At 39.1% G+C, this 14,047-nt stretch overlaps 1 protein-coding gene across 3 annotated transcripts; it reads right to left on the bottom strand.

The window, feature by feature from the left end:
* Positions 1-259: 259 nt before the first annotated feature.
* Positions 260-12,646, bottom strand: MORF4L2 (mortality factor 4 like 2). 3 transcript variants are annotated; one of them, XM_014459848.2, is made up of 4 exons: positions 12,516-12,646; positions 11,036-11,108; positions 3,821-3,940; positions 260-1,811 (listed from the first exon to the last, which is right to left on the bottom strand). In XM_014459848.2, the coding sequence occupies exon 4, from the start codon at positions 1,785-1,787 to the stop codon at positions 921-923; it is 867 nt and encodes a 288-aa protein (XP_014315334.1). In that variant the 5' UTR covers positions 1,788-1,811; positions 3,821-3,940; positions 11,036-11,108; positions 12,516-12,646; the 3' UTR covers positions 260-920. The 3 variants fall into 3 exon arrangements, with proteins under 3 accessions (XP_014315334.1, XP_006082351.1, XP_023614600.1); XM_006082289.3 differs by having other exon boundaries at positions 3,821-3,920; XM_023758832.1 differs by lacking the exons at positions 3,821-3,940; positions 11,036-11,108; positions 12,516-12,646 and adding an exon at positions 2,803-2,820.
* Between the last annotated feature and the right edge of the window lie 1,401 nt (positions 12,647-14,047).

Raw genomic sequence — 14,047 nt, 5'->3', positions numbered from 1 at the left:
ATATTCTATTATACCCAGCCCAACTCATAGGGGCAAGAAGCAGAGACCAAAGATGGCTCTTCCAAGCAGCACTATAAAGTGATCCCACCTTAAGAAGCCACACTGAGAGGGGCAACTGGCTTGACAGGGCACACTCCAGGCTGCCACACCCAACAGAAAAAGGAATTCACCAGGAGTCAGAACATTGACACCACCCAGGTCTTTCCTGGGTCTGCTGACGAGTCAGTTTTAGTAATATTAAAGGCACAATGCAAATTACTTGCTTTGAAATTTAGAAACAAATTTTATTTAAGATCTGAAATACAGTTCCTAAAATATCAACTTCTCCAGAAAACCGTGGCTACACAATAATGCATTGCCTCTATCATGTTAGAACGTGCATTAGACTCAAATACAAAAACCATGAGACAAACCACCATCCTTCAACAATTTGAGCAAAGATAGAATGCCTAAGGAACAACATAGATGGACTTGCAGAGGATGGGCTGTTTTACTTCAAGCACCATTAAAAAAAGAGCACAAATGCATGGGTTTTCAGGTATATACATTAAGTTGAACCTTTGGCACTAGGAATCAGGGCATTTTTATCACGTAGCATTAACACATAATTAGAAAATTGTGTAGTGTCAAAGGGATAGAACCACCAGCATTCAAGCAATGTTGTCAACTATGCAAGAAAATGTTCTACTGAATGTTTCTTTTTTTGTCTAATTACTGCGTACACTGGTAGCAATGTTGAAATGAGAAAAGGAGCTTGTACTCCTCCTTTGATTTTCTGTTTAAAACAAAACAGAAAAACTGAAATATAAGCCCTGTTATACAGTAACAATTTTAAAGGACATCAATTATACAAGAAAAAGACTAAGAACAAAGAGAGTGTTTACAGATACCAGACATAATAGTGAGTGGTCAGTAGACCCTCACAGGGCTTTGCGGTGGTACTCAGCCGAAGCTACTTTGTAATCACTGGCAGTAAACAGAGATGCAGCATTCTTTGCCAGATATTTTAGGAAATCATGCAAATAGCCCAACAATAATGCAAGGCTCTTCTCATCAAGGGGTGTATACGCCAGCATTGCTCCGATTCTTACGAATAATCTCAGTAGGTGTGGTGCTCCATAAACCTGGGACATGGGTGCATCAGGGTGAGCCAAGAGGATTTCAGCATACTGGGGCCTCTCAAATTTGTAGAGCAGCTGAGTGCCCAACATCACGTTGAAGTATTCTTTTATTCCCGCAACAACTTCATTCACTGCGTATTCCTTATTGTCGACATTTCCCTGCGATTTCTTGCAGCTTGCATACTCTTCTAGAATGGCATCTACATTTTTCTTAGCAGGAAGTTGAAACAGCTGCTTCTGCCTGGTAACTAAGTCCCAGTCCTCAACAAGCCATGGTTTTAATTCTTCAGGAATCTTCACTTTAACTTCCATTCTATTCTTAAATGCATCCTCGCTTTCAACAGTGGGGTCAGCCCGGGCTCTTTTCTTCCGAGGTGGCTGAGGGGCTTCGCTGGTACTGCCACCATCCCCATTTCCAGGAGTCTTCTGCTTGTTCTTTCTGGTCTTCCTCACGGATCCAGAAGGGGGATTCTCTGCAGAGCGACCCCCCCATCTGCCCGGGAGGGCTGGTTCCAGATTCTTCTGCTGTGGACCAGCTGTCTTCTTTCCTGATGAGGCCCCTCTCATCTTACTTCTCTGCATATTGCTTCTAGTTGGTTTTTTGAAGTTGTCTTCTTCTGCAGATTGTTGTCCACGAGTTTGAGAACCCTGCTTTCTGGAACTCATTCAACCCTGTTTTTATTTCAACCACTGTAATATATAAAGTATTTTACTTGGTTGTTTTCTATAGTGACCTTTAACACACTATGCTTCATAAAGGCCCATTAAAGCACAGTACATGCTACTCTCTTGGAATTTGAATTTCAAGTCCTATTTCAGAACCATTTCTAAGTGACTTACTACCCCCTCCCTTTATCCTCATTACCACCCACTACCTCATCAGACCTGCCCATAAATTCTTTTTTTTTGATACCACCCAAGACAAAGGAATATAATTTTGGAGAAGAAAATAAATTAAGTGGAGAAGAAATTACAAAAGGCAGTGGAATTGAAATTCAAGACTTTTCAACAGGAAGAATGACAATAAGAAAGAAATAAGAAAGATTTACTTAACTGGAGGCAAAATGAGTAGCAGTATAGGTTTCTGTAGAAGTCCAGGTAGACCTGAACTAGGATGATGAGTCAAGAGAAACTGAATACAGAATTTGGTAAATGAAGGAGAGGGAGGAGTCAAAAGTGGCTCTGCAATTTTAAACCTGGGTAATTAATGAATTAATAAAAGCACTGACTTTTAATGGTTACTTTGGAATCAGCAATAAAATAGGAAAAAGGTAATTCATCCATTCATTAATCTACTCAGTCAGCATACATTACTGCATATCTGCTTCAGAACAGGTACTATGCTATGTGCTAGGGATTCAAATATTTAAAGTGACAATTATAAAACAAGGATAGTGGTGGGATTGCATAGTGGTGCAGCCACTGTGGAAAACAGTATGAAGATACCTCAAAAAGTTAAAAACAGAACTACCAGGTAACCCAGCAATTTCACTGATGGGTATTAATCTGAAGAAATGGAAAACACTAATTTGAAAAGATATATGTATTTCTATGTTCATTGTGGCATTATTTATAATAGCTAAGATATGGAAGCAACCTAGGTGTCCACTGACAAATGGATAAAGATGTATATATATACCACATCTTTATTATTCAGCGATAAAAATGAATGAAATCTTACCATTTGCAACAGCTTGGATGGATCTAGAGGTTATTATGCTAAGTAAAATAACTCAGAGAAAGACAAATATCATGATTTCACTCATATGTGGAATCTAAAAAACAAAATCCATGAACAAAACAGAAAGAATCTCATAGGTGCAGAGAACAAACTGATGGCTACCAGATGGGAGGGGGTGGGAGGATGGGTGAAAAAGGTGAAGTGGATTAAGAAGTACAAACTATCAGTTAATAGGGAATATAGTCAGTAACTATATGTACGGTGTCAGATGGGTAGTAGACTTATGGCGATCACATTGTAAGGTATATACCTGTTTAATCACTATAATTAAAAATTAAATTAAAAATAAAAACAACAAGGTTAGTACAATAATAGCTATAAATAGGCTATTTCGGGAGCAAACAATAAATGGTGCATGATACACTTTCATGATAGCTTGTTGGAAGAGATGATAAATTGGTGAGGGGGAAGTTAGTGATGATTCCAGGTACTGAGAATGGTCATTAGTATTATCACCAAATGAGACTACATCCAGAGGAGAAAATGGATTAGAGAAGAAGTTCAGTATTGGATCTATTAAGTGTGAGGTATTCAGTAAACATATGACTTTAAAGCTCAGGTGAGAGGCCAGAGCCAGAAATGGAGATCTGAGCCAAATCACTACACAGATGGTAGCGGAAATTATGAGAATCAATGAAATCATTCATGGAGAGGAGAGGAAGAAAAACTGAACCAAGTATGGGATTCTCGGAAAAAAAAACACACACACAAAAAAAACTAGGAAAGAATATTTAAGAGGTGAGCAGAGAGAGAGAGACCACAGGTGAAACAAAGTGGTCAAAGTAGCCATAGAGGAGTTAGGAGAATGTTGTTTTAGAAGCCAAATAGGTTGAGTTTCAATAAGGAAAAGGGACAATCTATAGTATAAAATGCAGCAGCAAGGGCTAGTAAGATATGATGAAAAATAGTGTTCTAAGATTCTTATAGTGTGACAAATGCAACAATTTCTTTGACTTACATAATCCTCTTTCTTCTTGGTCTTCTAAGAACTTCTAATGCTTTTCCAGATTGAATCTTATAGATCTTCTGGGATGGTATAGAAGGATGTGGGAGACAACCTAGAAAGGAAAGCAAGTATCTGCAATGAAGATGAGTTTTTGTGAAACACAGAAAAAATAATCTAATTATAAACACACGGTTTACAATTGTGGTATCAGGGAAAAAAACGAGTTCTGCTGTTAGACATCTATTTTAGTTAGGCTCCACCTTATATGAGTAGTCAGGCCTTAGGCAAGATATGTAAACTTTTTCTCATCTATGGAATGTGGTAAATTACCTATAGCCTTCACAGGTTCATGTTAAGAATTTCATAAACATGATGTGATTAAACAGCTATCATATTACCTTGCAGGAATACCTGCACATGTTAACAAGGACATAAAGATGTTCATTGCAGGGATGTTTTTAAATACTGGAGAGCTGAAATACCTAATTATTCTTCAATAGGGATATGGCAATTTATTTTTATTTTTAATCATGACCCGAGGATATTTTTCCATTGATTTTTAGAGAGAGTGGAAGAGAGAGGGTAAGACAGAGAAAAATCGATGTGAGAGAAACACATTGATTGATTGCCTACTGCATGAGTCCTGACCAGGGCCCAAGCGACACTCTATCCACACTGAGCCAAACTGGCTAGGGTGGGAAACGGCAATTTAAATTATGTATGCACACTATGGAATAACATTCAAATGAATTAAGCAGAGACCCATGTACTGACATGCAAAGATGTTCGATTATATATTACTAGATGCCCGATGCATGAAATTCATGCAAGGGGCTTGGCCCCCACCTGCCCTTGCAGCCCCAGCTTCATCCGGAAGGATGTCCGGTCTAATTAGCATATTACGCTTTTATTATTACAGATTAGGTAAATAGGCAGGTTGCATAATAGGTACAATAGGATCCCAAAGAGACAGCACAGGGAGAGAAATAAGCATCAGTCTCAATTCTAATATACAGTGTGATCCAATTTCTGCTGTAAGTCAATGTGTGTAAGTGCATAGAAAAATATCTTGATAGAGAAATACCAGACTGTTACGGTCAGGGTAACCTCTATGAAAGAATGGGGGATGGTGGACTAAGTTTCTCTGGTAACTACAACTTTCACCCACAGAAAAAGCCCTCTAGCCAACCTCTAGTTCTTTCTATTTTTTATTGTTTAAAGTTTTACATGTTTTACAAGTTTTCCTTTTTCCCCAATTGACCCCCCCCAGCCATCCCCACCCCGGGCAAGCCCCCACAGCCCCAGTGTCTGTGTCCATTGCCAACCTCCAGTTCTTAAGACAACATGGGCAGGTGTCAGGGAAGCCCTGAGGGGGAAATAAAGATGTAAGCAATGCTAGGAAGCTACAGCCCTGAACCAGGGAAGCCAGTTATTGGGAATAAAGGCCTGGTGCTAGTGCTTTCATTAAACAAATGATATTCGAAAGGGCACAAAGTTCTGAGCAGAAATCAAAGGGCAACTGTAGGCCTCAGCATCAAAATCTGTGAATACAGAAAATGACCCCCTGGGAATCTGTGAAGGATCAGTGACCAGTGTGGCATGACATTATATTGTAAACTATCATGCTTACAAAATAATTTTTTCTAAAAAAAATTGTGATGGGGACATAGTTAAGTAATATAGGTGAAATTCAAAAAAACCACCTGGGGCTAATACAGTACAGAGCTTCCATAAACAAGGGAATAGTTAATCTATAAATTAGAGAAAAGATGATGGACCAGTGCCAACCAGACTGTAGAACACACAGAAGTAGAGCCAGATTGGACAGTAAACGATTTTGGAAGGCACATTGGTCATCCGCAATTACTTAGTGAGGAGGAACTTAAGAATGATAGCTGAACGTATTGGTATCTATTATGTGTGTACTGGTATGCATAAAACTACAAAAAGAATTCTACCTGGCTCTCATTAAGTGGGTGAGTTCTGTCATTCTCTACAAATGCTTCTATCTTTTATATAAAGTCCCAAGTTGAATGAAATATCTGACACTGCACAGAAAATAGCTGTACCACTAGTCAAGGTTTGTGCCCAGTGAATAAAGCCAGGGAAGCTGCCTTTCTAAAGAATTGTCTCAGCACCTTTATTTTCACCTGAGTATCCTACAGATCAAGCAATTATTATTACCTGTGAGCCAAAAGCCCGGCAAATGTAAGGAATACCCATCCTTTTGATTGACTGGTTCTTACTTGTCACAGAAGTTTATGGATAGCCTTACTCAGGTCACTGCACTCTACCTCTATGGACCCGTGACAGATGTGCTGGGCACATCCTTCATTTAAAAAGTTGGCACTTTATGCCCTAACCGGTTTGGCTCAGTGGATAGAGCGTTGGCCTGCGGACCGAGGGGTCCCGGGTTCGATTCCAGTCAAGGGCATGTACCTTGGTTGCAGGCACATCCCCAGTGGGAGGTGTGCAGGAGGCAGCTGATCGATGTTTCTCTCTCATCCATGTTTCTAACCCTCTATTCCTCTCCCTTCCTCTCTGTAAAAAATCAATAAAATATATATATTTTTAAAAAGACCATTTCTTTAAAAAGTTGGCACTTTATAGTGCTTTATTTTGAAGCAACACCTATGTCCCAGGTGGGTATACTATAGTGAATCAAAGTGAGGTGATTCAACTAATGGGGGGAATGGAGGCACAATTTAGGGATAAGTTGTCAAATATGTTTTTACTTGTCTTCTGTAGGTCAAGCTCAGGCATTATGAAAACATCTGTATGTTTGCCTTAATTGTCTACCTTAAATTTTTGTGTAAATACTCATTTAAACAGAGATGAGCTCCTACTGGACATCAAATCTCAGATCTTCCCTTTAAAAAAACTTGCTATTTCCGCCCCCTCAATTTATCCTGTAATTAAAGCATTTCATATTATTTCTGTAAGTTTCCCAGGTGCAAATTTACTGGGTCAAGAGGTAATATGTTGCCAAATTACTTTCCCCAAAAGTTTTCCCAATTTCCCATCTCATACTCTGGTCAAATAGCACTGGCTATTTGGCTATCTTCATTTAATTTGTAAATTTGGTAAAGAAAATGGGTTTAGTTTTTCACTTTGCATTTATTAATGTTTTAAACATTTTAAAAATGTGTCTATTGGCCATTTATATTTTAGCTCTTGCTCTTTGCCATTTTTTTAAAAAAAATATTTATTGAAAGTATTACATATGTCTCCCTTCCCCCACTGGCCCAATTATTAGTGATTCCAACACTTATAGTTCAGACATTTTACATCTGATGTTGATTAAGTTTTATATGATGAAATATGTAGTTTTCCCTTTCATTAAGTTTAAAAATTAAGATGGCATATTTTTATGGATTTTATATTTTAATTCCTTAATCTACCCAGAATTTATTATGTAAATTATGGACTGAAAATCTATATACTTTTCCACAATTTATTTTGTGGCACCAATTATTGAGTAATCTTTACTTTATATACCTATGAATACCAAATACATAAAGATGCAGGCATTCTCCTTACCACATCCCCTCCCAATCCCAGAATGATTTCATATCTTTTTATGTACACATTTACACAAATAACATACCTTTAAAACTAAGTGTGTATGTTATACACATAAGTGGACATATATGCATTAACTTGGTCTTGACAAAGTGAAATACATATTGCTCTGCAACTTTTCTCATGGACCTCCTTCTGTCTGCATATACCTAGCTCATGCTTTTTAATATCCTCATAATTCTGTAATTTCTACAGAGCATAATTTTATCAGTCCCATATTAACATACAGAGCATACTTTAACCAGTCCCATATCAATACTTCATTATTACAGAAATGCTGTAACAGACATCAGTGTACAGATATATTAGAGCATTAGGAAGTGGAAACTGTTCAAAGGATTTGCTAATTTCTTTGATGAGGTAGAGGCAAATTACTTTGTAAAGAACTGCTTTAATTTGCACTCCCAGCAAAAATGTAAAAGTTCGTTCATCCACACCTTCAGCAACACTGGATAAACATTTTTCCTATATTATTATTATTTTTTAGTTTCTTCCTAATATATAACAAATTTTCCCCAATATTAGAGTCCATCCTTTCCCCGCTGATTTGATATGCTATTATAACATTCTAAATTCCTATAGGTATATGGGTCTCTTTTAAGGTACTCTCTTCCCAGTAATTTTTGATTGTTCAATTAAAAAATATTTTTATTGATTTCAGAGAGGAAGGGAGAGGGAGAAAGGGATAGAAACATCAATGATGAGAGAGAATCATTGATTAGCTGCCTCCTGCATGCCCCATACTGGAGATCAAGCCTGAGACCAGGGCATGTGCCCCGACCAGGAATCGAATTGTGACCTCCTGGTTCATAGGTTGACACTCAACCACTGAGCTACACCAGCTGGGCTGATTATTTAATTTTTAAAGTTATCAGTTTCTAGGTTATCTATTCTGTCACAGCAATATGTCTGTTCTCACACCAGTATCACATTGGTTTAATTATCATAGTTTAAAGCCATAAATGTTGCCCTAGAGCAGGGGTGTAGGGAACCCTGTTTTTGCTAAGGGCCATTTGGATATTTAGTAGTATAACACCATTCACTCAATATAAATTTATGTTGCTATGAAAAAAAAGCTCCTAGATTTATTGAATTTCAAGTCCTTCCTGTGGTTGCTTTGGCAGGGCCAGATCAAATGATTTTGCATGATTTTGCAGGCCTTACACAGCCGGAAGTTCCCTATCCCTGCCCTAGGGTAACATTTGTAAATGAATTCCAAGGATGTTCCACGCAGTATTATTTGAAGTAGAAAAACACTGGACTTTAGCTAGAGGACTATCAATAGCGATTTGGCAAAATAAAAGATGGTTTATCCACTATATGGACTATCATGCTAGTTAAAGGAATGCCACTATGAAAGGAATACAATAGAATTCTATGAATGGACATGAAGACCCCCTAAACAATTTGATTAAAAATAGCAAGTTGCATCCTAGCCTGTTTGGCTCAATGGATAGAGTGTCGGCCTGTGGACTGGAAGGGTCCTGGTTTGATTCCCATCAAGGGCACATACCTCGTTTGCAAGCTGGATCCCCAGCCCTGGTTGGGGTGCGCGGGGGAGGCAACCAATCAATGCGTTTCTCTCACATGATGTTTCTCTCTCTGTCTCTCCCTCTCCCTTCCACTTTCTCTAAAAATCAATGGAAAAACATCCTCCAGTGAGGATTAACAACAACAACAAAATAGCAAGTTGCACAACAGTACCTATAGTGTGATAGCACATTTAAGTAAAACAATATTTAATATATATCCATACATATTTTAAAACAGGTATATAACTTAGAGATCTAGAAGGAAATATAACAACTTAGATCTAGAAAGAAACAGAACTGATAATAATTGTTAATTCTGGGAAGAGTAAGAGAATTGGGGTGGTGAGAAAAGGAAATCTCAATCTACTCTGCAATATTTAAAATTTTTGTATTAAAAGGAGAATGTAATCACATATAAATTCTGTGAATGCCCTAGCCGGCTTGGCTCAGTGGATAGAGTGTCGGCCTGCGGACTGAAGGGTCCCAGGTTCGATTCCGGCCAAGGGCACATGCCTGGGTTGTGGGCTCAATCCCCAGTGGGGGTGTGCAGGAGGCAGCCGATCAATGATTCTCTCTCATCATTGATGTTTCTATCTCTCTCTCCTTCTCCCTTCCTCTCTGAAACCAATAAAGAAATATATATTAAAAAAAATTCTGTGACTAAAAATTTATATTTAAATATACATATTTAATCCAGTGTTTTTCTGATCTATTCTTATCCATGGATTTCACATATAGCTAGCCTTTTAATTATCACGGTGTACCATGTATTTTGTAGGCATAGCATTCAGACTGGTTTCCCTCCCTCCTTATAAAGTCTTGCCCATCCTCAAAGGCCAGGTCGTTTCTTTTTCTCCTAGAGTCTTTCTCCATTTCCGGCTACTCTGGCTCTTGCCCTCTCTGAGCTCCTATTGGCCTAACAGTCCACCTCCCTCCCTTTATCCCTTAATCATTCTCAAATGGCGTCCTGTAAAGGGCTTTTGTGCCTACGCATCTATTGCATGTTTTTCACCAGGTAGTGCCCTCCTCTGCAACCTAGCTTTCAGAAAATAAAAAAATCAAAGGAATATATAGTGATTCCGTAGGAAAATGAAACTGTTGAGATCGAAAAACCTTCATCTCTTTATGCAAGTGATGGGCCATTCAGAAATGCAGACTCCCAATACTAACATTTTTATGTATGGGTTTAAAGCCAAAAATGAGTATGAACATCTCCGATAGTTTGTTGGAATAAACCTTTAAATGCACCTATATGTGTCACTTACATTGATATCAAATATCTCCTGGATCTTGGGACTACTTTATGTGTCACAGATTTTTTTGAATCTGAGACAAAGGAGGAGTAATATAAAAGCTGCTAATAGACTGAATATGGTTATAATTTGCTGGTTAAAATTATAGTTTCTGGAAATTCCCTTATCAATAGACTCAATATCTTTCTGGATTGTTAGGATGAATCAGAAGTTATAATTTCAGAATTCAGTTCTAGTAACTATCGCTTCTGGAAAATCAGGAGAGAAACCAACAGTATTAATTTTTTTTACAATTCCAAAAAGAGGTATCCACTGCTTTTAGAAGTGTACCAGAAGTACTAATAGAACCATAATTATTAATAAATCAAACACTTAACTAGTGTCAAGCATTGTCCTGATACTTTATATGTAATCCCCTTAACAATCCTATGAAGTAGGAACTATTATTACCTTTTTTTACTTTTGAGGAAATTTAGGGATAAAGAGAATCAGTATCTTGCCTAAGATCATACAGTTAAGTGGCAGAGCCAGGTTTTAAATTCAGGAAGTCAGTATTTGTTCTTAACCACTAAATTATGCTGCATACTGGATGTCACAAAGAAAAACAATAAATAAATGTAAGGAACTATTAGGGATCAACTGTAGTATCTTTTATTATTTAGGAATATAAGATTACACAGCCCTCTTGTTTTTTAGGTACTTTATGTACTGGAAGCACCAATGGACTCAGCTCCATCTGTCCAATGGAGTGCTTTCCCAGATAGATACTTACTAATATTTAAAATATTCCTGGACAGTAAAGAAGGTTATGTGGAATTATCTTGTTTGAGAACAGAGGCCAGGAGAAGGGAGGCACTTACCCAAGATTCTGTAATCAGGATCAGGCCTTCTGATCCTTACTATGCAGCAAACTTAGCTTTTTCTGATAATGGCCTAGAAGGTCAAACAAGGGGACAGGAAAGGACATAAAAAAAGATATGAGATGATGGTTTTCTCCTCCTCCATCAAGCATTGCATTTTATCACACACAAAGGACAGCAAAGCTGATAAATAATGTACAAGTGTTTCTTTTTCCTTCCTTGTGGTTACATTTTCAAATTTACTTTAGTGTACATTTATCCTGATTTTTGAGAAAGTAATTTGTTTTTGCTTTTTTTTTTTACTTTTTATTAAGGAAAATTTCAAATGGTTAAAAATGTACAGGGAATTTTATAAACCCTTTCAAATCTATCATCCAGCTTCAACAATTACCAACTGAAGGCCATCTTGTTTCATCCCTAACCCCACCCACTGCTCCCCCTAACTCCGATTTTTTTTAAAGCTCACAAAATAGCTGACCTTCTGTATTTTACTATGGAAAATTTCATACATATACCAAGGAAGACAATAGTATAAGGAACCCTATATGCCCATCACTCAGCTTAAACGATTATTAATTTAGGGCCAATTTTGTTTTATCTATTCCCCTCCCCACTTCTGGGATTATTTTGAAACAAATCTTAGTCATCAATGTATTTTGAAGCCCATCCCTGACATTTTAAAAATTTAATCCGAATTTTCATTTATATCTCTGTAAGATAAAAGACAATTTGAAAACACAACCACCATACCATTATAACCTCTAAAAAAAATCGGCATCAATTCCTTAAAAGCACATCAAATATCAAATCCATCTTCAGATTTTCCCGATGTATTTCAAACAGCTTTTTATTTTAATGTCGGTGTGTTTGAATCAGGATCCAAACAAGGCCTACTCATCGCATGTGGTTCATCTCCAGCTCGCTCTCCTTCTCCATCTCTTTCTCCCCCCTCCCCCATTTTTTTTTAAACTTTTCAATATGGAAAATTCCAACCCCCGCTATTCTGAGCTAATTTCCAAATAGTACATTATTCCATCAGTAAAGACTGATACATCTCTCTTATAGCTCTAATTTCTTCTAGGAAAGAAATCAATGGGCAAGAAAAGCACTATAATGAACGAATTTACATAATTTATGTTTTTTTCCTCATTCTGTTATGCGGATTTTTCTCTCCACAATAATACCTACTATCTTTTGGAGCTAGGCTTCCTATTAAATGCCTTATACTCTCTAACATACAGTACACGCTTCTGAGGTACACGCTTCTGAGGTACATGTCTCTGAGGTAAAGACTTATTATCACCATTTCACAAACATGGAAACCGAGACACAGAAAGAACAGGAGCCAGCCCGAGCTGGGCGTTGGCGTCGGAACCTGAATTCAGCCTTGCCCTATCGTGAAACCATTAGTTAATCTTCTCTATATACACGGCGAGAAGAGGAAATCGTCAACCCTTTCTCCCCACCCCCACCCTGAAACCTGAAATGGGAATCCACTTCTTCCCAGCAGCGGACGTGTGATCACCGCCGTCCCTCCAACAGCCATAGTAAAGCCAGGTTTCTCTGGCAACTGATATCCATAGGCAGACACGTCACCCAGGAGGCGGGCTTATACCCTTCAGCCAATCACAATCGTCTTGTCTAAGTTTTAGAATGTTCCATAACCAAATGATTGGACGAGGCCCATACGTCACAATGATACTTCGCCGCAGTAAAGGGGGGGGGTGCTAGCAACCTGCTTCTTCACGGTTAAGGATTGAAGCAAACCAGTCGCCATCCTCCTTAGTGTGGGCCCTGGCCAATGACACTCGTCCTCTTAGGTTCTTAGCCCGCCCTCCAAAAGCGCGACAGTCGGTGGGTCAGAAGTCTATAGGGCAGGGTGTTCACGTGGCCTATTTTCACGACCCAGAGTTCCCCAGAACAGGTTTTTTTGTTTTTTTTTCCTGCAGGGAGGCATTATGGGGGCTTTTTTCCCCATTGGGAAAGGAAGTGTCTACGTGGCCTACGGAAACAGGATGGGCGGAAATGAGCTATGCTTCCCGCGAGTGGGGAAGCGCGAGGTCAAATCTGGGGCCACACCCCCGAACCACTTGTGCAACTCTTGGGAGTAAAAAAAGGCTGAGTAGGGGTTTTGATGTGTGTGTGAGTGGGGACGGCGGGTGCTGCGGGCGCGTGGTGGTGGGGCCAGTGTGAATGTGCGCGGGCGAGCTCGCCAGGCTTTGGGGATGGGGTGTGCGCGCCAACCCTCCTGGCGCTGAGGCGGCGGGTGTGCGCAGGCGCGCGCCGCTAACGTTGGGGCCGGTTTGTGTCCGGCAGCGAGGGCGTGCGTTTGTGCGTGCGCGTGCGTGTGTGTGTGTGTAGGCGCTCCTGCGCGCTCAATAGGGAGCGTTTTGTACTTTTATTTTTGAAAATTGTTTTAATGAAAAACATAATAATTAAGCCACGGCGATCATACCAGAAATAATGGGCCTTTGGTAGAACTATTTCCATCTGCCCTATAATTTAATTTTAGAGCCTAAAAATACACTTTCTTCCCACATTCTTCTTTTGTGCCACAATCCTGTTCTAAACCATAGCTTTCCGATGGGTAAGAGCCAAATCCTCGCATTCACATCTTAGCAAGTCCAAGGAGCAGCTTCTTTCCTGTTCTCTAGTATCTTTCTGCTCCCTACCCCTCCCCTTCTTGCAAAGTTGCGTGCAATTATGGCACAAAATTTTCTGCTGAGAATATCTACTAGTATATAGACAGCCTTCCCCTCCACTATGGACTCCGAATTCCTATGGGGGCTGAAATTTTCACCTTTTTGTCCTGATTTTCAAGCACAGTGCATTTCAGGCAACTACCCACTCAGTTAATTTTCAAGATAGTTCTGTGAGGTTTATACCTCTTGAGTCTGCCACCAGATGCCGCCAAACCCCAGCAAAGGATTGGTTGTTTGGTACCTGGAATGATGGTGTGTGTGTGTGTAGTCATTTATTGCTAGGGAAAAATCAAACTAACTTCCATAAATA

Source organism: Myotis lucifugus, unplaced genomic scaffold (genome assembly GCF_000147115.1).
Source record: "Myotis lucifugus unplaced genomic scaffold, Myoluc2.0 scaffold_2, whole genome shotgun sequence".
Taxonomy (NCBI): Eukaryota; Metazoa; Chordata; class Mammalia; order Chiroptera; family Vespertilionidae; genus Myotis; species Myotis lucifugus.
Note: the sequence above shows the minus strand (reverse complement) of the source record. Positions and strands in the feature narration are given on the sequence as shown.